This window comes from Sinohyriopsis cumingii, chromosome 2, assembly GCF_028554795.1.
Source record: "Sinohyriopsis cumingii isolate HCF-2022 chromosome 2, ASM2855479v2, whole genome shotgun sequence".
NCBI lineage: Eukaryota > Metazoa > Mollusca > Bivalvia > Unionida > Unionidae > Sinohyriopsis > Sinohyriopsis cumingii.
The window spans coordinates 5,333,175-5,355,620 of NC_142962.1; the positions used below are offsets into that span (position 1 = coordinate 5,333,175).

At 35.4% G+C, this 22,446-nt stretch overlaps 1 protein-coding gene across 1 annotated transcript in view; it reads right to left on the reverse strand.

The window, feature by feature from the left end:
• LOC149804273 (C-1-tetrahydrofolate synthase, cytoplasmic-like) overlaps window positions 1-22,446 on the reverse strand; it is a 95,143-nt gene that overhangs the window by 19,638 nt on the left and 53,059 nt on the right. Inside the window, exons 12-18 of the mRNA XM_089938250.1 lie at window positions 21,064-21,200; window positions 18,614-18,843; window positions 14,607-14,709; window positions 6,970-7,046; window positions 4,934-5,074; window positions 3,796-3,864; window positions 901-1,012 (exon numbers count right to left, since the gene is read on the reverse strand). Coding sequence (XP_089794376.1) covers window positions 901-1,012; window positions 3,796-3,864; window positions 4,934-5,074; window positions 6,970-7,046; window positions 14,607-14,709; window positions 18,614-18,843; window positions 21,064-21,200 — 869 coding nt within the window. The remainder of the gene's footprint in view (window positions 1-900; window positions 1,013-3,795; window positions 3,865-4,933; window positions 5,075-6,969; window positions 7,047-14,606; window positions 14,710-18,613; window positions 18,844-21,063; window positions 21,201-22,446) is intronic.

The following is a 22,446-nucleotide window of genomic DNA, read 5'->3' on the forward strand; positions in this document are numbered from 1 at the left end:
TGCTAACCAACATATATTACAGAACCATGTGTATTGTCATGCAAGTCCAAACAAATAGGACAATAATTAGTTCTATGTATATTTATTGAGCTTATGCCTGACTTAGACATATACGTGTAAAAACTGGTTTAAATATCCAGAAACTGTTTCCTATTAAAATGCTGTTTTGAAGAATCAAGACTGGTTTGGTTTTGTATGTTTAATGCTATTTTTCAGCAGATGATAGGCTTTACATGATAAACAGAACCACTGACCCATGGGAAACAAATTGCAAGCTTTTTCAAATCCCCTCATTTACCAAGTTAAGCCTCGAACCCACAAAGATAGAAGGGTGATCTGAGTGATCTGCAAGCACATCAGACCACTGAGCCATCTCAGGCCCCATGGGAGATGAGCTAAATACGAGTTTTTGCTGCTGAAATCCAGTCCAATTTTCATTCAAATCATGGCTGCAATAGTGACTTTCAGTAAAACATATGCCTGTAAATGCAATGTACTACAGGTGACGAGTGCACAATATGACATTATGAGTGCATTTAGATATACAAAATGTGGTCATAATTACAAAGAAATGGATCAGTAAAATCAATGATTATGTATAGTGAAACCTACCCAATTAGATACCACTTTATAAAGAAATGCCTCATATTGGACACTATTAACCCTCTTGTTTTCATTGACATTTACAACCTCTAAAAAGAACACCTTTAAATAAAGGATAAAAATACTGGTCCATCAGGTACCTTTACATAACATGTTTCAAGGTAGAAACAGACAGGAGCTTTCTTGAAAAATGTACAAGTCAAAGAAATGCTGGATTGTCTGTCTGACAAGACACCCAGTGCATGTACATCATGTCAAAAAACTAAAGGACAGAAAATAACTGAAGCATATTCTTACCAACAAATCCATTTTCACCCACAAGTTTGAGTGCAATCTTGTCTGCTAGAATGGAAGAATTTCCATGAGCTATGTTGGCAAAAGGGCCAGCATGGACAAATACTGGAGTACCCTACAAAGAAAAATATGTTCCATGTAGATGCAAAGGTGTATTTTCAAGACAAAAGTCCATTACTGTTTATCAATAATTAGGTATCTAAAACTAACTGCATAATTCACAACAAATATATTGAATCTGGCAATCCATATCTGACTTTGTAACTCTCTTGGGAAAACCTTGTATCCAAATTGAACCAGTCTGGTTTGGTATTACACTCCCTTGATAACTCAGCCATTATAACTCATGAACCTGCTTATAACATGGGGTCAGGCATGAATCCCATTTTTTAAAACCAGAAAAGACCCCAAAAATTGATCCCTATTTGTTGAACTTGAAGAAAATCGCGATCAAAAATGGTAACGGAAACTTTGATGTATTGCTTGTTTTATCATCAAAAATGGAAGATAGGACCTGGAAATTCAATCAACACTATGAAATATCAAAAATTTAAAAATAGGTAATACAATTTGTTACATTTTCTTTCCAAACGACATTCCAAGTACACTGCAATTAATGATATGTAAGGAAATTTAGATCAATGAAAATGTCAATTACGCAGAGTGGAGGCAGTACTTTAATAAATACAAATTAAATATTTTTTTATCAATTGAAATTTGTGTTCTAGTTCTATCTTTCAGTTCCTTTTAAGTGTATTCATCATAAAATGCAATGTGCCTCTTGAAATTAAACGTGAAATGAGTCAATCTACCGTAACAGCTATGTCCGCAAGTGTTTCTCTGAGAACATAATTAGGTGCCGACCTTGTTTTGATAACTGACTTCTGGAAGCATTGTATTGTTGCACTGAATTAAAAGCTGGCCTCCTTTTTATTGTCACGTTAATTACATGTTCTGAATCAAATAAAGGAGGTGGGATAAAAGAAAAGTTAAAAGGAATGAAAATCCAACAAACTTAAAATCTAGCGGCCCTGGTCGTACGTCGGGTGAACTCACTTCATTTGATCAATCAAACACTTATAAATATTATTGTGCATGTTACATAAACTGCCTTAAATTAACCAACTCTTTCATTACTGTGATCAAAGATAACAAGGCAGCCAAGCGAAATGAATACTCTGTAAAATAAAGAGCTTGATTTCACAGATACATTCCATTGTCGGCAAGCGAGTTTTGGAGAATTCTTAAACTGGCACTTAGAGATATCCTCAAGGATGAAAAGAAGTTTCATTATTACTTCCAATGAAATCACGACATCAGTATTGTACTAACTGAACAAAATAAAAATTGAGTTTCGATGCAGACGATTGTCACGCGAAATAAATGTCACATGTTTTTGAAAAAAAAAGGAATCTTGTTTGGTGGTGTATCAACTGTTTGTCTAGTTCCCTGCTCTTGGGACTCCCGATTTAGCAGGATAATATTAAACACCACTACGGGAACCAGACTCATCAAGAAAACAAAAAGCAGTGATGTAATACATAGATTTTTTCGCATACACGTGATGGTTGTTGAAACCAGTTGGAACAATCTTTCATATGTTGGACATTTTGAAAATAAATGTTATTTAAACAGAATACTGAACAACTTCATTAAAAAGAGCACATTATTAAAAATTATTATCGACGTGGATGTAAAATGAGGATTCAGTCAATGAACAGCCCAGTTCCCTAATGCCGCTTCTCTGCCCCGCCTCCTCAGTTTCTTGATGTCAAAGCAGTTTTTTCCAATTTCTGGAGGTCCCTTGGTAACTCGCGCCTCGCTTATAGTGCAGTCTATGTTTGTGGACCCCGTTGTGCGCGAGTGTACTGTGATACTGAACTTGAATCAAATAATGACGATGCTAGGTAAGTCTGGTTTGGTATTACTGTACTAATGAACTTGAATCAAACAATGATGATCATAGGTAAGTCTGGTTTGGTATTACTGTAATAATGAACTTGAATCAAACAATGATAATGCTAGGTAAGTCTGGTTTGGTATTACTGTAACACTGAATTTGAATCAAACAATGATGATGCTAAGTAAGTCTGGTTTGGTATTACTGTAATACTGAACTTGAATCAAACGATGATGTTAGGTAAGTCAGGTTTGGTATTACTGTGATACTGAACTTGAATCAAACAATGACGATGATAGGTAAGTCTGGTTTGGTATTACTTTGATATTGAACTTGAATCAAGCAATGATAATGCTAGGTAAGTCTGGTTTGGTATTACTGTAATACTGAACTTGAATCAAACAATGATGATGTTAGGTAAGTCTGGTTTGGTATTACTGTAATAATGAGCTAAAATCAAACAAACATGATGCTAGGTAAGTCTGGTTTAAGTCTGGTTTGGTATTACTGTAATAATGAGCTTGAATCAAACGATGATGCTAGGTAAGTCTGGTTTGGTATTACTGTGATCTTGAACTTGAATCAAACAATGATGATGTTAGGTAAGTCTGGTTTAAGTCTGGTTTGGTATTACTGTAATAATGAGCTTGAATCAAACGATGATGCTAGGTAAGTCTGGTTTGGTATTACTGTGATCTTGAACTTGAATCAAACAATAACAATGCTAGGTAAGTCTGGTTTAAGTCTGGTTTGGTATTACTGTGATAATGAACTTCAATTAAACAATGATGATGCTAGGTAAGTCTGGTTGAAATTATATGTGGCTTGCATACCAGGGTAGAAAAAGAAACTTCAGGGAAAGAAATATTTTAGGCAATAATTCTTTTTCATGGCTAGAATACCTTCTTTCTGTTATAGCTGAGAATAATATGAACCCATGAAATGAAAACAACACATACACCTCATTTCTAACATAATGTTCATTTTTTTCCAATTACCTCAAGTGTTTGCATAAGGTTTGGTTTAATTGCATCCTTCATCAGAACAGCTAGTGCACCACACACTCCCTGAAAATAAATAATTGCAACAAATTCTATGAAATACAACAGTGCAAAATACAATATGTAATAGTGTAAGGGTTGTTCTTAATGGAAAGTTGGTCAGAAGGAACGTATTGTAAATTTATATATGGGTGGTGTGGTAATGCAGACCAGTTCAAGTGTTCTGTGTAAACTAGTCATCTTAAAGTATGTTCTGAAAAACGTTCTGGAACAGCCCTTACAGCAAAGGTAGCTTTAAATCAACCATAAGATGTCCAAGTGGACATGTGATCGCACATCTGGCTGACATCTTTTTTTTGCAAGTAATAATAACCATACTGAATGGCAGAGTAACATCATTTGTGGCAATTTAAAAAATCTTATGCCTGGAAGCACTGTGAAATTAGTTAACAGTGATCATATTTGATGGCAGAGTCACATGAACTTTACAAACTGAAAAGGTTTTCATGCCAAGATTCTTTCGATTAAAGTTGGTCAAATTCTGCTCAGTGTTTTTTGACAGCAGGACTTTTCAAATTTTTTCTATATTTATTAAAGGTAGCCATATCAGACTTAGATGACAGATTAGAATCATTTGTAAAAATTTGAGAGGCCTTTATGTCAGAAGTATTTTACTGAAAACCACATGCTGACATAACCATCTAATTAGATAAAAAGATTTTAAAGAAGTGACACCATTTTCATTTAGGACCAATTAAACATCACATAAGGTCTTTTTAGTCAGAATTCCACATCAATATGACTTTCCATTCAGGAGTGGTGATAACAAGATTTTCAAGATGGCTGCAAGGGCAGTTATAATGGACATAAGAGTGGTACCATTTTTGTTTAGGAGCAACTAGACATTATCTCAGTTTAAGATTTTTTGGCAGTGGAATGAAACATTAAGAATGGTTAATGTGTGCAAATTTACATCTGTTACCTATACATGTATTATCATGTAAAAGTAAAACTGACCTTGTATACAACTGCTGAAACAAGACCAATAAAAAACAACGCTCATGTGTTTTTCTTTAATATAATAAGGAATAATTTTCTATAAAGGGCATACAACTTTGTTTTTGATCCTCCTTACCAGATCTTCAGCAGTGATTGGTACCCCATCTTTACTGCTGGCTACAACCATCTTGCCCAGTCTCTCCCTCATATCCTGAAGACTGGTTGTTAGTGCCAAGATGGCCATGATCTCACTGGATACAGCAATATCAAACTGACACTGGAACACAATATAAAACCAGTCTTTAAATTACATTAATACATGGTTGTAATAAACTACTCAGGAACCAAAATTTCTTTTCTGCATTTATTATTTATTATATCCATACTACAATTGTGTTTATTACTGCTGATCTGATACTAGAATTCACTTTTCACCAACTGTGAATTCATGGCATTCATTATTATAAAAGCAAATTTTTGTCTTTATTTCCACATACATCTTATTTCCTCAATAGCCATGTTCCCCAATTTCACTTTTCAGTTACAGTTCTTTAATGAAGTTATTGCAAAAATATTTCTTAAGTTAATTTTTCCTGCAGTAAATCGTTCACAAAATGCAATAAAAATGGATGATTTAATATTGTGTTTATGTTAGCAGATAAATACTGGATAAAAATGCATGCTATTATTCATTTTTTATTATACAGAGAGACTAGACACATAGAAGTTTGTAAAAATTGGAATCCTGTAAATAATTCCAGACCTGCCAACCCTAAAAAGACTGTCTCGGTGAGGCCGTTGATATTCTCCTAAAACCTTGACTAGTTTTCAGTAAGGTGTAATACAATATTATAAACTGCTATTGAAAAGCTGGAAAACGCATTTAAAAAATCGGTCTTCAAAACATGCAGAAAAGGTAAACATTATGCTCGACTGAAAAGTTTGTAAAGTACATGCAGACCTTATTTACCATTAGTACAGCTGCATAAACGTCAGTTCAGAACCCTATGCATCTCAATGGCTTGTTGCTTTCTCTCAACTTGACGTAATTCTTGTAATTCTTTCCATTTCACATGATGAAACAAGATCTCCTGAGGAGACGTACTCAAACTGACACATGATGTCCAATAAACATAAATGTGCCCCTTCCTGCTTTTATTCACAAGAATCTGAATATTCCTTTTCATTTTCTGAGCTGTGTATTAACACTTTTTAAGAGGCTTATTTTCCCTCTTGTCTTCAACATGCATCACCTGCTGGACACCACTTTAAAATAATTCTATGATCAACAGTTTGATCATGCAGATGCTCTGCATGAACAAAATATGTGCAGTTTAAAGCATCGGAGGTACTGCTGTAATGTTAGTCTGGATCCCTTACTATAACTCCACTAATTCTAGCATCAAACCCAGATCTAAATTAAACAAGGATGAGCCAATTATCCCAATTTTATGGCAACAATAACTTTTTTGTAGTTTTTGCTTTATTCTGTAAGTTCGTATTTTATGGGTCATTTTCATGAGACTTGAGGCAAAATCAAAGTGGATGCCAGGTCTGTAGTTCCCATTATATGACATTTACACAGACCTGATAAACCCAATAATCACCAAGGTCAAATACTGATTTGTAATGAAGAATAATACTTTGTATTTCCCTACACATTTCTTTATCTATGTAAATCCATACAAATGCTTTGATTTGATTTGCAAAGATTATATCAGTTTACAAAATCTGGTTCCACTGCTTGACATTTAACTCTCAAAAAGCTTTAAAATGTTAGTAAAAACTGGAATCCCATAAATAATTCCAGACCTGCCAAACCTAACAAGACCAGCTCAGTAAGGCACTTTTAATTCATAACAGTAGTTTTGAAGAAAAGTGCAAGTGAAACATTTAGGAAGACAAGTTAGATGGTTTTGCTCTCAATTCAAGAGAGTACAAACCCAAACATGATCTCTAATAGTTTCTGATGCAAAACTGAATATAGTTATTATATTCATTTTCTGTATAAATCCTTTTTAGAACTAGGTTCAAACTCAAATACAATATTCTTTTCGTCTTTCCAATCACTTGTATGTGATGAATTACTGTTTGCTTTGAAAAACAATGATTTGTACCTGCAATACAAACAGTAATTATTATTATCTGCCTTTTGTCCTGATATAATTTTACCTGTCTAGTATGTCCCTTCTCCTCTGAACCCTGACCAATTGTGATCAAACGTAAAAATCTGTCATTGGTATCCATCACTGTAATTGAACAAAATAAAATAAACTGAAAATATTTAGCAATAAAAAAATAAAAATCAGTAAAATAATTATATTTGCAACTGTCAATCAATAACACTTTTTGTTTTCCAAAAAATGTTATTTTTTCCATAATTTTTTGTTTCAGATATAAGCATGAATCTACATTCATTTTTAACACAGAAATTAAGTATGAAAATCTAAACAAAAAAAATAAACAAAATAAATTCACCCAGAATACTATTATGATATTTTATGTATGAATTCAGGCATAATGTTTTTGTCAGGGTCCAAAACGTACCAAAAAATTATTCCTTCTGCGCTCAAAAGCAAAGAAGTGAAAAATTGAAACCCAAGTAACCAAACCTACAATATCATATTAAGCTATCCATCAAGTCTCACAGGAAAGAAAATTACATTTTGCACATATATTAATGAATAAAGCATACTCAAAAATCATTTACATCCATGAGAATCGGTACAGATTTAACTGAGATTGGTCAAAGAGTTTGTTCATTAAATAAAATCAAAATAAAACAAACATGGGATGAACCTTGATTTTAATTTTCAAGACAGTGAAAGCAGCAATGTTATTCTGAAGCAGGTTGGAGAATCAAAGGTGGCTCTTTACTACTAAAAGAAATTGTGATGTCAAGTACTGAACAGCAAATTAAATTACATTCCAATAAATAAAACACAAGAAATAAAGATCCGATTTGCTCTACGTTATTTTTGTCACAACATATCAACTGAAACTAATTCTTATATATACACAATCAGCACACGACTGGGTAAAGGCATTAGTATTATCCACAATGAAAGTGTTCAACGCAATGTTCTTGATGAAGATTTTGACTTCAATGGTTTTCTCTTTAAATCAAGAATGATATATTTTTCACAATTTCTTTATGGTTAAGAATTGATGTTGTGGTACATTATCATAAATTTTCTTCAACCACTTAACATAAAAACACGTCTCACTGGGTGGGAGTCAATATAAGACTTAGTTCCACTGTCAGTGGACACTGGCACAGTATGGAATTTTCTTAAGGTTAACCCTCATGGAGGTATACACAAGTCAAGTATGTGTATCCAATATGCATTCAACACAATACCACCTCGTTTCAGAAATGTACTCCACCCTGTTTTCGTTCTATATGTTTTGCCAACAAGGAAGAATATTTACAAGTGAAAAAGTCAACATTTTAATTGGCACCATAGCCTGTATTGTGCTGATATATTATTAGTAAACATACCCATCTACCAAACTGCCAACCTATGTTCCCCATTTCTAAATGCACTTACTGGAAATGGCTTTCTGCCCAGATTATAACGTAAAGATAATGGAAGAATTTTGTGGTAGCAATCAATTAATTAACCCATGTTATGCATAAGATGTAGGTCACAGTAGCCCTTCATTGGTTTTAAGGGCGTAGGAGAAAAAGTTGCATGCAATTATCAAGTTTCAGGATCGGAACATAAACAACACCAACAAATTAACTTTTAACAAAAACATTTCCACAAAGCTAGTGAGGCATGAAATAAAGGTCACAGAAACCTCTTTTTGCAATAGGATGTAATACTTATCACATGCAATCACTACCCAAGTTTCATAATTATAGGTAGGATATTAGGCACATAACATGCCAAAAACTCTGGTCATCAGTTAAATGCAAACAATTAACTAACGTCAATTGTGACAGCAGGGGAATCCAATTTTAACTACTGTGGTCAAAAATCAAACCCTGTTTGTCTGCCTCACAGTCAGGTACACATTCACCACCTTACCTTGACATTCTTTCTTGAATGTCACCCAGATTCACATCTCAGAGTGTAAAAGGGGCCCCGAGTGGCCGAGTGGTCTAAAGCGCTCTCCGTTACGGACCACTGCCATCTCACCTCTGTCTGCGTGGGTTCGAGTCCAAGGCTCGGCTAGCGTGGGTACGTGGGAAAGCCTGCCAGTAGCTTCTCGTGGGTCGGTGGTTCTTCCCTGGGTTTTTCAGGGTTCTTCCTCCACCATTAATACTGGCCGCCATGTATAGCCTATCGTGTGCTGAAAAATGGCGTTAAACACTACAACAACAACAACCACATCTTAGAGTGGAACAAGCCCATTCCCAACCGGGCCACCAGCTATTGAGAGTTTGACAACTTTAAATGTATAAAAGGGAAGTCAAATTCCAACTATCTTGGTTGAGAATTGAGACCTGTTTGTCTATCTTGCTGCTAGGCATGCATATTTTTAGACTGAAAGGTCTGGATCAGCTAGACCAGTTAGCAAGTGGCCTCATCTACATAGACCAATGCACAAAAAAGATTAAATGTAAGCCACCATAAACATCTACCGTTTTAAGGGTGTTGTAATAAGACTGATGCCTATCATCATCAATTTCAGGACTCTAACATAACAGTGCCTGAGAAATGAAGATCAAACATAAAACTTTAAAGCAAGTCAGCAAACCATAAAATATGGACTATGGACCAAAATGACCTACTTCTGAAAGGAGGGAGTATAACATATCAGGATGAATCCTCACACAAGTTTCAGAACGGCCAAGTGGTCTAAGGCATTGCCCTTACACATCACTGACATCTCATCCCTGTCTGCATGGGTTTGAGTCTCAGGCTTGGAAACGTATGTGAGAAAGACATACTGCTTCCACATTTCATGAACTGAAAAATGGTATTAGACCCATAACAACAAAACACGCCAAATTTCAAGATTCTATATACAATAGTATGCACACATCATGTCAAAAATCTGATCTCAAGCAAATTGCAAAACTGGAGCCCAAGTAAACATAAATGTAGGTCACAGTGACCTATGTAGTTTAATGATTCAAATGTGAACAGTAAAAACACAAAGTTTTACCAAAGTCAGTGGCATGTGAAATATGGGCCACAGTGACTTACATTGAAGACAAGGATGTAGTACTCAACAAGAAACATCCTCTCACCAAATTTCACAATTCAAGGTCTAACTGTATTATACAGGAAGTAAAATCCATGTGGTCATGAGTTCAATACAAAAACTGAACACAAGCCAGTAAAATGTAGGTACTGAAAGATATGCATACAATTATCTTGTTGGACGATTCTTGAGAAATAAACTTAAAACAATGTTTAACCAAAGTCAGTGAAGCATGAATTATGGGTCACATTGATCTAGTTATGTGATGAAGGTGTAGAATTCATCAGGATGCATCCCCTTACAAAGTTTCATGAATCAAGGTTTAACAGTATGCAGGGTGCATAAATCCACAGAAAATTTTGAATAGAATCAGTACAAATGGCATTGATTGAGAAAAGATTATGACTGCTGTGCCTGTTTGTGTGGAGAGCAACTTGTTATGGTTCTTATCATATGAAACCTCCCAGAACATTCTGCGATCATTTATCTATTGGAGGATGATATTCTATTATATGGACATGGGTAATACACCCTGGAAATGGTAAGAAATGCAGTTGCAACAGGCAATTTATTACAGATATTAAAAACCTATTTGTTGAGCCAACATAAAAACTTGACCCATGTCAATAAAATGTGAAATGTGCATCACAATGAATTTCTTTCTGGAAATGGTGTGGTATTAATAGAAATGCATACACATCTAATTTTATAATTAAAGCACAAAAAAAATCCAAATTCACCAAAGTCAGTGAAACATGAAATGTGGGTCACAGTGACCAACTTTTGCAACGATGATTTAGTGCCCATCAAGATGCATCCCACCAAGTTTCACAATTCCAGGTACAACATTATTTATACAGTGTGAAAAAAAACACTGAGCTAAACCACCTCCAACCTATTATTTAAGACCCAGGAAGAGAGAAAGGTTGAAATTCAGTAAGGGTGTCACTTTTATCTCTGATGATGCAGAGGATGGGGATAGCACAAAACAAAATATATACATCAGCATTTATGCATTTATACAGAATTCTGCTGATTCTTTGCAAGAAATACTGAAACTTAAGAAACCTTAGATCAGTCAAATAAGAATAAACAGTACATGATATGTCACCTGCAAAATAGTTTTCATGCATAAAACTCTCTACTCTTTGTAACTGTGGCTTGTATAAGACCTGTCCCCAGTTTCACTTAATTTATCAAAAGGTTTCCTCAATTCAAGATTTGAATTTTGTTTATAGTTTAGATCAGGGGTCTCAAACTCAAACCACCCTGAGGGCTGCATGAGGGCATTTTTGATGGCCCAAGGGCCACACCAGATTAGTCATCTCTCATGAAACCTTGTGATGCCCATCATTTTGCAGGCCACAGTATACAGCATGGCGGGCCGCATGCGGTTTAGATCATACTGGGTTTATGGTAAGAGGAATGTATCATAGAATGGACAAAACTAACTCAAAAGTTTTCTTGTACACTTAAAAGGGTCTTCTTTATTTTTTCAAAAAAGTAAATAAATTTCTCAAAATTTAGGAAATCTTCAAATTTTCATTCAATAAAACGACTAATTTCAAAAGAACATATGATATTGTGAATGTAAATTTAATATCTGATTCCTACCAAATGATAAACAAAAATTTCATTGTTCCAAATGATGGCAATCACAGAGATATTAAAATCTCAAGACAAGTCTGTGATGTGCGTTGAAATAAATAAGCACAATAATATACATTAAAAAGCTGTATCTGTTTACGCACAATGTTAATGAAGGTCATGTCAACAATTTATTTGTATGTACTTATCTAAAGAGAATTGGCAACAGTTCTGATATTTATGATTATATCAGCCAGATATTCAAGTGAGACAAAATGTTGCCTGAAGGAAAGTGGAGGCATTTCCTCCAATCTGCTGAGGAGGTCTAGCCACCCCCAGGCTATAATAATGGAAGGAATTTGGATCCTGAGACAGAGAGAGAGAGGAAGTGGATTCCAGCAAGAGACACTGGGGTCTAAACATAATTCTCAAGGTATCAAATATAAACTGGTTTTTTTTTTTTTTTGGGGGGGGTTAATGCAATCTTTCAGTGCATGATAGGGCTATACATGGTGGCCAGTATAGCTAGTGGAGGAAGAACCTGGGAAAACTCCAGTAAGAATCACAGACCCATGGAAAGCTACTGGCAAGCTTCCTTACATATCCACATTAACAAAGCTCGAGACTTGAACCCATCCTGACAGAGGTGAGATGGCAGTGATTGGTAAAGCTGAGTGCTTTAGAAGACCTAGGGTCCCCAATATAATCTCAAGCAAAATGTAATGCATGGATTCCCACTTAGCATAGATTTCAATCCCAATCCGAACTGCAGAGTGTGTCATTGGTGTGTCCAAAAGTATTGTCTATTTTACACTCACTGTTGCTACTCAAAATTCTGATAAATGTCCTGCATGTAGACAGTCCTGCAATAGCTGATAAATGTCCTTCAAGTAGACAGTCCTGCTAATATCTGATAAATGTCCTGCATGTAAACAGTCCTGCAATAGCTGATAAATGTCCTACATGTAGACAGTCCTGCAATAGCTGATAAATGTCCTGCATGTAGACAGTCCTGCTAACTGCTGATAAATGTCCTGCATGTAAACAGTCCTGCAATAGCTGATAAATGTCCTGCATGTAGACAGTCCTGCAATAGCTGATAAATGTCCTGCATGTAGACAGTCCTGCAATAGCTGATAAATGTCCTGCATGTAGACAGTCCTGCAATAGCTGATAAATGTCCTGCAAGTAGACAGTCCTGCAACAGCTGATAAATGACCTGCATGGAGACAGTCCTGCAATAGCTGATAAATGTCCTGCACTCCAACACTCACCCCTTTTGTCAAAAAAGGCATATGGCGGACTTTAGAAGCCAATCTTTGTTATTGCATTTCATCTCGACAGCATGTTACAGCAGCAGTTATTAAAGGTCAGGGTCACATGTCAACCAAGAGATATCACTAAAACAGGACTAGATTTTGCTTCTGAACGATTGAAATGGGTTTTAAAAAAAACAACAAATAACGTTGCATAACAACACGTGCCAGACACAAGCGTAATTCTTGAAAAAAAGTGGGAATATTCCTGGTTTAACCGCAACAACTTTTTTTATATATTAAAATAATGTTCATAACAATATATCACTGGCATGACCAGCTATGACATTCTACCCCGTATCACTGTATAAAAAATCAATGAATCCTGGCTAGCGAATATAGGGCTATGTATTCTATGGCAGTTAAGAGGCAAATGAAAGAAAACTTCCATGTACATAAAAGTGAATGTTTTGTTGATCAAATCTGCTGATCTGATGTTAGAAAGGAAGTTAAATGGAATTGTAAGGATCAGATGATCATGGCTGGGTATTTATCGATGTGTAAAATTTCCCTAAACACTCACAAAGCAAATCAAGTTCTGCAATAGCTGTTAAATGACCTGCATGTAGACAGTCCTGCAATAGCTGATAAATGTCCTGCAATAGCTGATAAATGTCCTACATGTAGACAGTCCTGCAATAGCTGATAAATGTCCTGCATGTAGACAGTCCTGCAATAGCTGATAAATATCCTGCATGTAGACAGTCCTGCAATAGCTGATAAATGTCCTGCATGTAAACAATCTTGCAATAGCTGATAAATGTCCTGCATGTACACGGTCCTGCAATAGCTGATAAATGTCCTGCATGTAGATAGTCCTGCAATAGCTGATAAATATCCTGCATATAGACAGTCCTGCAATAGCTGATAAATGTCCTACATGTAGACAGTCCTGCAATAGCTGATAAATGTCCTGCATGTACACAGTCCTGCAATAGCTGATAAATGTCCTGCATGTAGATCGTCCTGATAACAGCTGATTAACATTCTGAATGTACAGTCCTGCTAACAGCTGATTAATATTCTGAATATACAGTCCTGCTAACAGCTGATTAACATTCTGACCTGCCAAAGCTAACAAGGTTAACCTAACATTAACATACAGTCCTGCTAACAGCTGATTAACATTCTGAACATCAGTCCTGCTAACAGCTGATTAACATTCTGAATATACAGTCTTGCTAACAGCTGATTAACATTCTGAATAGTCCTGCTAACAGTTGATTCACATTCTGAACATACAGTCCTGCTAACAGCTGATTAACATTCTGAATATACAGTCCTGCTAACAGCTGATTAACATTCTGAATATACAGTCCTGTTAACAGTTGATTCACATTCTGAACATGCAGTCCTGCTAACAGCTGATTAACATTCTGAATATACAGTCCTGCTAACAGCTGATAAATGTACTGTATAGTCCTGCTAATCATCTTTTAGTTGATCTTTTTGCACACATGCATGCACGCACCCCCACCCCCACCCCAGGCATCATGTTGCAACTAAAATACTGGAAGGCACATGTGTGCTTATTTGCCATATTTGCTTATTTTCAAACAAGCACTTATGATACGGACTCTACAATATGTATTTGATCTTGCCACAAAATCTTAGCATTATCAACAAAAATGACACCACCGCTGGTGCCATTACATAAAAGTGATACCTGTGTTTGGCAATTTGTTACTGCATGCAAAACAGAATGAAAGCTTAAAAATAAATATAATGAGAAACAGCTATCAGAGCTACCTCTTTGCCAGGTAATGGTTGATGGATCAATGTCAAGACGCACAAATTTCTTCACCTCCTCTGGGGTAAGATCGTTAGGTTCCAATTTATCAATGCCCAGTTTCTGAAACATATTGTATTCTGATGCTTAATACTAATGCAATTATTCAATTATTATCCACAAATAATAATGGTATAAACAATATTCTCTAGAAGTCATCTGAATCCATTTCATAAAAATATATTTTTAAACCATAGGGTACTTTACAACTCCCAACAACTGCTAAATCTAAGGTCAAATGGAAAGTCTGGAAAAAGTCTCTCCTGTATGACTTGAAGTTTGCTGGAAATACTGCATCCATGTTTATCTAGCCATGATTCTAAACCAATAATAATGTTGGCCCTCGGGAGAGGTGATCATATTGTTAAGCATTCCCTTTTCCCGGGCCCCTTTATTGACTGACAGTTGATGACTAGGATTTTCAGGGTAAGTCAGGTGCAAGTCTGGTGTGACCGTATATCATGGAGGTGCTCCACTGGTTGAGTGGAGATAAAGTAGTAGTTGGATTGTCTCACTGTCTGCTTGGGTGCAATCACTAAGGAAGTGACAACTGTTGCTGGTAGGAAAAGAAAAAAGTGTTGAATATTCCAGTATAGAAATTTGGCAAGCTAGATTGAATACATTCCTAGCTTACAATGGACAAGGTCTTGAATATGGCATCTGGTATACCCATACATTGTTGATGATGCCATACTTTGTGTGAGTCACAGCACACAAAAGGTGTTGTCCATTTACAGGCTCTGGAGTAATGAATAATATCTTCAAGTGCACAATAAAAATAGTCTGGACAAGGATACAGTTTTTTTTGGGGGGGGCAGATGTTCTTAACCTATGAGAATTATGAGTTGATATCGTGGATAAGTTTAAAAGAAACCTATGAGAATTATGAGTTGATATTGTGGATAAGTTGAAAAGAAACCTATGAGAATTATGAGTTGATATCGTGGATAAGTTGAAAAGAAACGTATGAGAATTATGAGTTGATATCGTGGATAAGTTGAAAAGAAACCTATGAGAATTATGAGTTGATATCGTGGATAAGTTGAAAAGAAACCTATGAGAATTATGAGTTGATATCGTGGATAAGTTGAAAAGAAACCTATGAGAATTATGAGTTGATATCGTGGATAAGTTGAAAAGAAACCTATGAGAATTATGAGTTGATATCGTGGATAAGTTGAAAAGAAACCTATGAGAATTATGAGTTGATATCGTGGATAAGTTGAAAAGAAACCTATGAGAATTAAGAGTTGATATCGTGGATAAGTTGAAAAGAAACCTATGAGAATTATGAGTTGATATCGTGGATAAGTTGAAAAGAAACGTGAGCAAACATGGCAAACTAACACTGTTATGCTGGACATATTGGATGTAAGCTCAGCACCATTTTCATTTAGGACAAATTAAATATCATTAGAAGTCATTTGGTGAAAACCCCATGTTATAATGATCATCCATTCTGGGGAAGTAGTGACAACAAGCCTTTTAAGACAGTTGTTGTGGTGGCCATATTGGATTGATGACTGGCACGATTTTCATTTGGGACTTGGTGAAATCCCCATTTCATGATCCATTTAACAAGTTTGGTTTGGTTTCTTTTGGTGCTTTACAGCACAGCAACACAAGCAGTTTATGTAGGCTAAGGCAACTTAAGTAAAGTGCCTTGCCCAAGGACACACCGCTGTAGCTGACCTAAGCTGTTCCGATGGTAGGATCTGAACTTAAGTCCAGCACATTAACCACTGAGGCTCCCCCATACTGGATGTAAGCTTAGCACCATTCAAGTGTGTGCCTTTATGGATTTTAACATAGTTGTAACAATTTGAGTCATACTGCTATGATGTCTGCAGTTTATAGTGATGTCTAGCATTGAGGCATCATGCCACAAACATGTAGCATCATGTCCCACCCAGTCACGTTATCCTGACACCAGGCCGACTAGTCCTAGCACTAGCTCTTAATGCCGAGTGCCAAGCAAGGCAGCTGCTAGTATCATTTTTATAAGTTACTGCTATGACTTGGCCAGGGTTCGAAACCATGATCACCCACATCTGAGACAGATTCTCTAACCACGTAGGCCATCAAAGCTGTGTACATTTCATTTAGGCCAAAGTAGAAGTCTTTTGGTGAAAACCTCCATGTCATAATGATCATCCATTTTGGGGGAGTACTGACAAGAAGACAGTCATCATAGCAGCAATATTGGATCTATTACAGGCACCATTTTCATTTAGGAAACATGAGGCATCATAAAAAGTTTACTGGTTAAACACCATGCTCATTCAAATTTTCGTTTTTTTTATTTCAAAAGGGAAAGAGATAAATATGTACCTATGTATCTGCTATTTACTTTTAATCAATAACAAGTAGCAGCTTAAATATTTGTTGACAAAATGTGTATTTATTATTCTATGTTAACCCATTCACCACTGAAGATTCTTTTCATTTTCACGTGATACGAGGGTAGCAAACACATTTTTGGGGTTACTTCCGAATGCATCTAAATACATCTGCTTTGAAGAAAGTTTCACTGAGCTGGATGACTAGGTGTATAAAAGACAATTCTGATTGGCTATTTCGTTCGTGCATGTTCTGAACAGTACCAACTGGAATTTTGGCCTAAAAAATTGGGCATGAAAAATTTGGTTTTCCCCACTTTGTTTGTAATACAAGAAAAAGCCTAAATTTTTTGGTACCACTGCAGAGCTACATCTGTCCACTTTTCTGTAATACCACCCACTTTGATATGGCATAAATGATGTTGATGTTAAAGAGTTCAGAAATATGGTACAACCATCATGACACGTAAATATGGCACACATAAATATGGTACAACCATCATGACACGTAAATATGGCAAACATAAATATGGTACAACCATCATGACACGTAAACATGGCACACAGAAATATGGTACAACCATCACGACGTGTAAATATGGCACACAGAAATATAGTACAACCATCATGACACATAAACATGGCACACAGAGTTACTGAGTTAAAATGTATCGCTGATATTCTATGCTGTGCATCTTTGGTATTCTATGTTAAAATTAATCCCTAATATTCTATGTTAAAATAAGTCCCTGATATTCAATGTTAAAATGTTTCCTGATATGCTATGTAAAAATATGTCCCTGATACTCTGTGTTAAAGGTAAAAGATTTATTATTTAAAAAAACCCAAAGAAAACCTTACATCATGGATATCCAAATGCACAAATATAAAATAATACTTTAATGACACTTGGATTCAGATCATATTTCTAAAACAAATAATGCTATTTTACCAGGATGAAAATAAAACATAAGCTAATAAAATTATAGCGCTTCAACTGAAATAGGGATCATTATTTGTTTTAAAGGAAGAACAGGGATCATTATTTGTTTTAAAGGAAGAACAATCTACTCTGCCTCAATCATGCATACTTTTGTAAATATCTGGAGTGGGCAATCAAGATTTAATGGGTCTACAACAATTTTCTACGATTTATGAAAGACAGCAGAAACTAGAGTAAGATCATAAGAATTCCTTTTCGCTATTATTTGGAAATTGACATATTTCCATCAGACACACATGGCAGCACAGCAATTTGAATATCTCTATGGCAGAGGATTGGTCCTCAGAACTTGTGCATCATGGTATTAATCTCAGCATTTCATTTATTATCTATGAACTAGAATCAATGATTTGAACAAACAATAATCTGAAATAATACCTGATGTTTTTGTATTGTTATCATAAATGATAAGAGCTGAGACAAGGTACTGTCATTAAACAAAATAAAGAACTGATCTGCTGCATTATTTGAAACTTTTTTTGTAATGATAAAAATTCTGACCACATTCTGATAGGATTTATGTTCACAATGTTGAGTTTAGATCACTAAAGTTTACCCACCAATAAAACAACCTGTTACAGTGTATATTTTAAGAAATTAGATAAACAGCCTCACTGTCACATACCTTTAGCCGTGCCAGCTGTATCTTAGAAAAAGTGCGTTTCCCTTTAACATCTGGAACCAGACGCTTGTAGAGGGCGTCATTTGACTGCGTTGCCTCATGGAACATCCTGGCATCAATCTGAGCAGCCAGGAGATTATTAGCAGCAGTGATTGCATGAATATCTCCAGTAAGATGAAGATTGAATTCTTCCATAGGAATCACTTGAGAGTAGCCTCCCCCTGCTGCCCCACCTGTCAAGTTCATAATATGCAAAGAAATATAACTTGATGGCAAAATTGGCAAAATTTTTCTTCAAAGATTAATTATTACAATCTGTTAATTCAAGTTTGTACTCTTAGCCATGTTGCCACTAATCCTCTTCTGAGTCTGTGCAATAAATGTAATGTTATTGTGTCAACCATTTAAGCTAGCTGCCTAAAGAACAGTATACAATGGCTCAAATGCTCAGGTAACAATCAGGAGTTCACAACTATTTAGATCACTATCTTAGATATAAATTTGACTATAATTTGACAGTCCACAAGAGATAATTAGATTTGCTTTTACTAGATTATATGGTCATGCTGATGTGTGTATTCCTAATCAGTTCGAAATTAGAGCTAAAGTGAGATTCACCGTCAATCTTACTGTTCTAAGAAAAATCACTATGACTTTTTGACTGTAGGGCTAGGCCTCGTTCATTAAATGCAGTGATGGACCATAAGTGAGTACATATGCTAATACACTCCACCTTATGTCAAGGATATTAAATTAAAAAAACAGACTTCACCACAACTTGTAGCTATTAATGTAATCTTAAACATCAAATTTTACATCGAATTTTTTGCACCAAAGTTTATGCATTAATATGCTAACTATGCAAACCTTTACCAATGATCAAAGTAAATGAACTGGAAGTCTCTGCTGAAAAATATTACATGTGGAAATCACTGATTCACACAAGTAAAAGACTGGTCAAGTCTCCTTGTGAATTATGACAACTGAAATTTCATTGGTCAGATCTAACAGAAAACTGCCATAAAGAGAAAAGAATAAAACTCGATATTTTCCGAAAATTCAAACACTGGGAATGTGTTGTGAAATAGACATTTTCACTGTTGTAGTTCACAAAATGTCATGTTATCATGAAATGGTCTAAACATGATCCACCCCCAACCTCCCCAAGAGGTATAAGCATAATTATTGCTATTGTAAGTGGCAAAAAAACCTAATTTGGTCATAAAAAGTGTAATCCATGCATTACATGCCCAACTACAGCACACATGAAAAAGATACATTTTTACTATTAACCTGTTTCTGCAGCTGGTCAAAGTTCTTGTCACAAAGGGCAAAATCTGTATGGATTAGAAACAGAATACCAACACAACATATGCTGAAAAATTATTTATATTCTGCACTCACTTCGATTAGTCTACATGTATAACTTTTGCTGATTTTTGGAATTCTGCAATGATCATGGTCAGGTGTTCAGAGTGCTTTATTACATTACTTTCATATTCTTTTTTAAAATTTTATTAAGTGTTCATTTGTTCTTTTTTCTGATCATACATATTTTGAAATTTGAAAAGATTTTCCATCATACAACATTTACAACTCACACTGTAAAGTGTTTCACTTAACATCTGGTGATGTTTTCTTTATGTATAGACAAGTCACTAACTAACTAGCTTAACAAAAAAAGAATATGTTAGGCAAAGTTCACATATGGGTCATATATAGTTGTTATAAATAGTAAATAAGGAAAATACTTTTATGCTATTCTTATGCAGCAGTCATCTTTTTAAGAATATTCTCAAACTTAAATGAGTGGAATTAAAGGGATGATAATAAAAATGACATAAACAACTTTGTATTGCTTTATTTTCATTTTACTTTTTAATGTGCCCAAAAATTGTAATCATATACCGTCTAGCATAAAACATAATTTGGTGAAAAAAGTTGAACAATTACACCAAAAGCATAATGGCTGGCAATGATCCGAGTCCAAACATAGGTCCCTGTGTGGGTTGCAAAATATTTTTCTTATTACAAACATAGATCCCTGTGTGGCTGCAAAATATTCTTTTGATTAAAAAAATAGGTCCCTGCATGGGCTACAAAACATACCTTTGACTCCAGCAGTAGGTCCTTGTGAGTGCTATAAAACATACCTTTGACTCCAGCCTTAGGTCCTTGTGTATGCTCCTAAACATACCAAATGTAGGTTCCTGTGTGTGCTCCTAAACATACCTTTGATTCCAAATGTAGGTCATGGTGAGGGTTCCTAAACATACCTTTGATTCCAGATGTAGGTTCCTGTGCGTGCTCCTAAACATACCTTTGATTCCAAATGTAGGTCACGGTGAGGGTTCCTAAACATACCTTTGATTCCAGATGTAGGTTCCTGTGAGGGTTCCTAAACGTACTTTTGATTCCAAATGAAGGTCCCTGTGAGGGGTTCCTAAACATACCTTTGATTCCAAATGTAGGTCCCTGCGAGGGCTGCCTCACACAAGCAAAGACATTCTTTCCTAAGTGGGCCCCTAAGGCCTGAGTCAATCCTATAGTCGTGGTGCTTTTCCCTTCTCCAAGCGGTGTAGGTGTAATACTGTAAATGATGATGATGTAACCATTAGGGATGTCAAGTATAATAAATATGTCGATTAAATGTTTAAATTACCTGCTGAAGTCAATATAAGGTGTTTTTCTAGCAATTTTATAACACCTCATTTACGCACTTTAGAAAATGATTAATGTATTTTTGGACTGCATTTATTTTCTTTATAAGAATTGTAAATTGGTGATAGGCAAACAAATTATATTGGAAGGACAATTTTAGTCAATTTCCATTTTAAACGTCCATATTCATTTTTGTAGCACCAAATGCTAATTTACAGTTTCATTCTTCAAAACAAATAATGCCCAATTGCATTGTGATATTGGGGTCACGTGAAATTGTAGGACAAATTGCTAGTGTCACATGCTCTCAGAACAGTGGAAATGAGACTAAAAGATTTGATCTCTGGAATAAACTACCAAATTTAATTAAATATGCAATGACAAACAGCTGCAATCTTTTTTGAAAGACTCTGATCTATTCAATTAAGAGAGATTAGGAGAAATTGCTTTTTACAAAATACTAAAATCTACTCCCTTGAGGGAGGTTAGACAAAACTGCTCTTCATGAAAGACTCAAATCTACAAATCTGAGTGGAATGGAATAACAGTTGTTAATGAAAGACTCAAATCTACTCATTTGAGTGGAATATGGAATAACTGTTGTTAATGAAAGACTCAGACCTATAAATCTGAGTGGAATAGAATAACTGTTGTTAATGAAAGACTCAGACCTACAAATCTGAGTGGAATGGAATAACTGTTGTTAATGAAAGACTCAGACCAACAAATCTGAGAGGAATGGAATAACTGTTGTTAATGAAAGATTCAGACCTACAAATCTGAGTCGAATGGAATAACTGTTGTTAATGAAAGACTCAGACCTACAAATCTGAACGGAATGGAATAACTGTTGTTAATGAAAGATTCAGACCTACAAATCTGAGTGGAATGGAATAACTTGTTAATGAAAGACTCAGACCTATAAATCTGAGTGGAATAGAATAACTGTTGTTAATGAAAGACTCAAATCTACAAATCTGAGAGGAATGGACTAACTGTTGTTAATGAAAGACTCAAATCTACAAACTGAGTGGAATGGAATAACTGTTGTTAATGATAGACTCAGACCTACAAATCTTGAGAGGAACAGAATAACTTGTTAATGAAAGACTCAGACCTACAAGTCTGAGAAGAACGGAATAACTTGTTAATGAAAGACTCAGACCTACAAATCT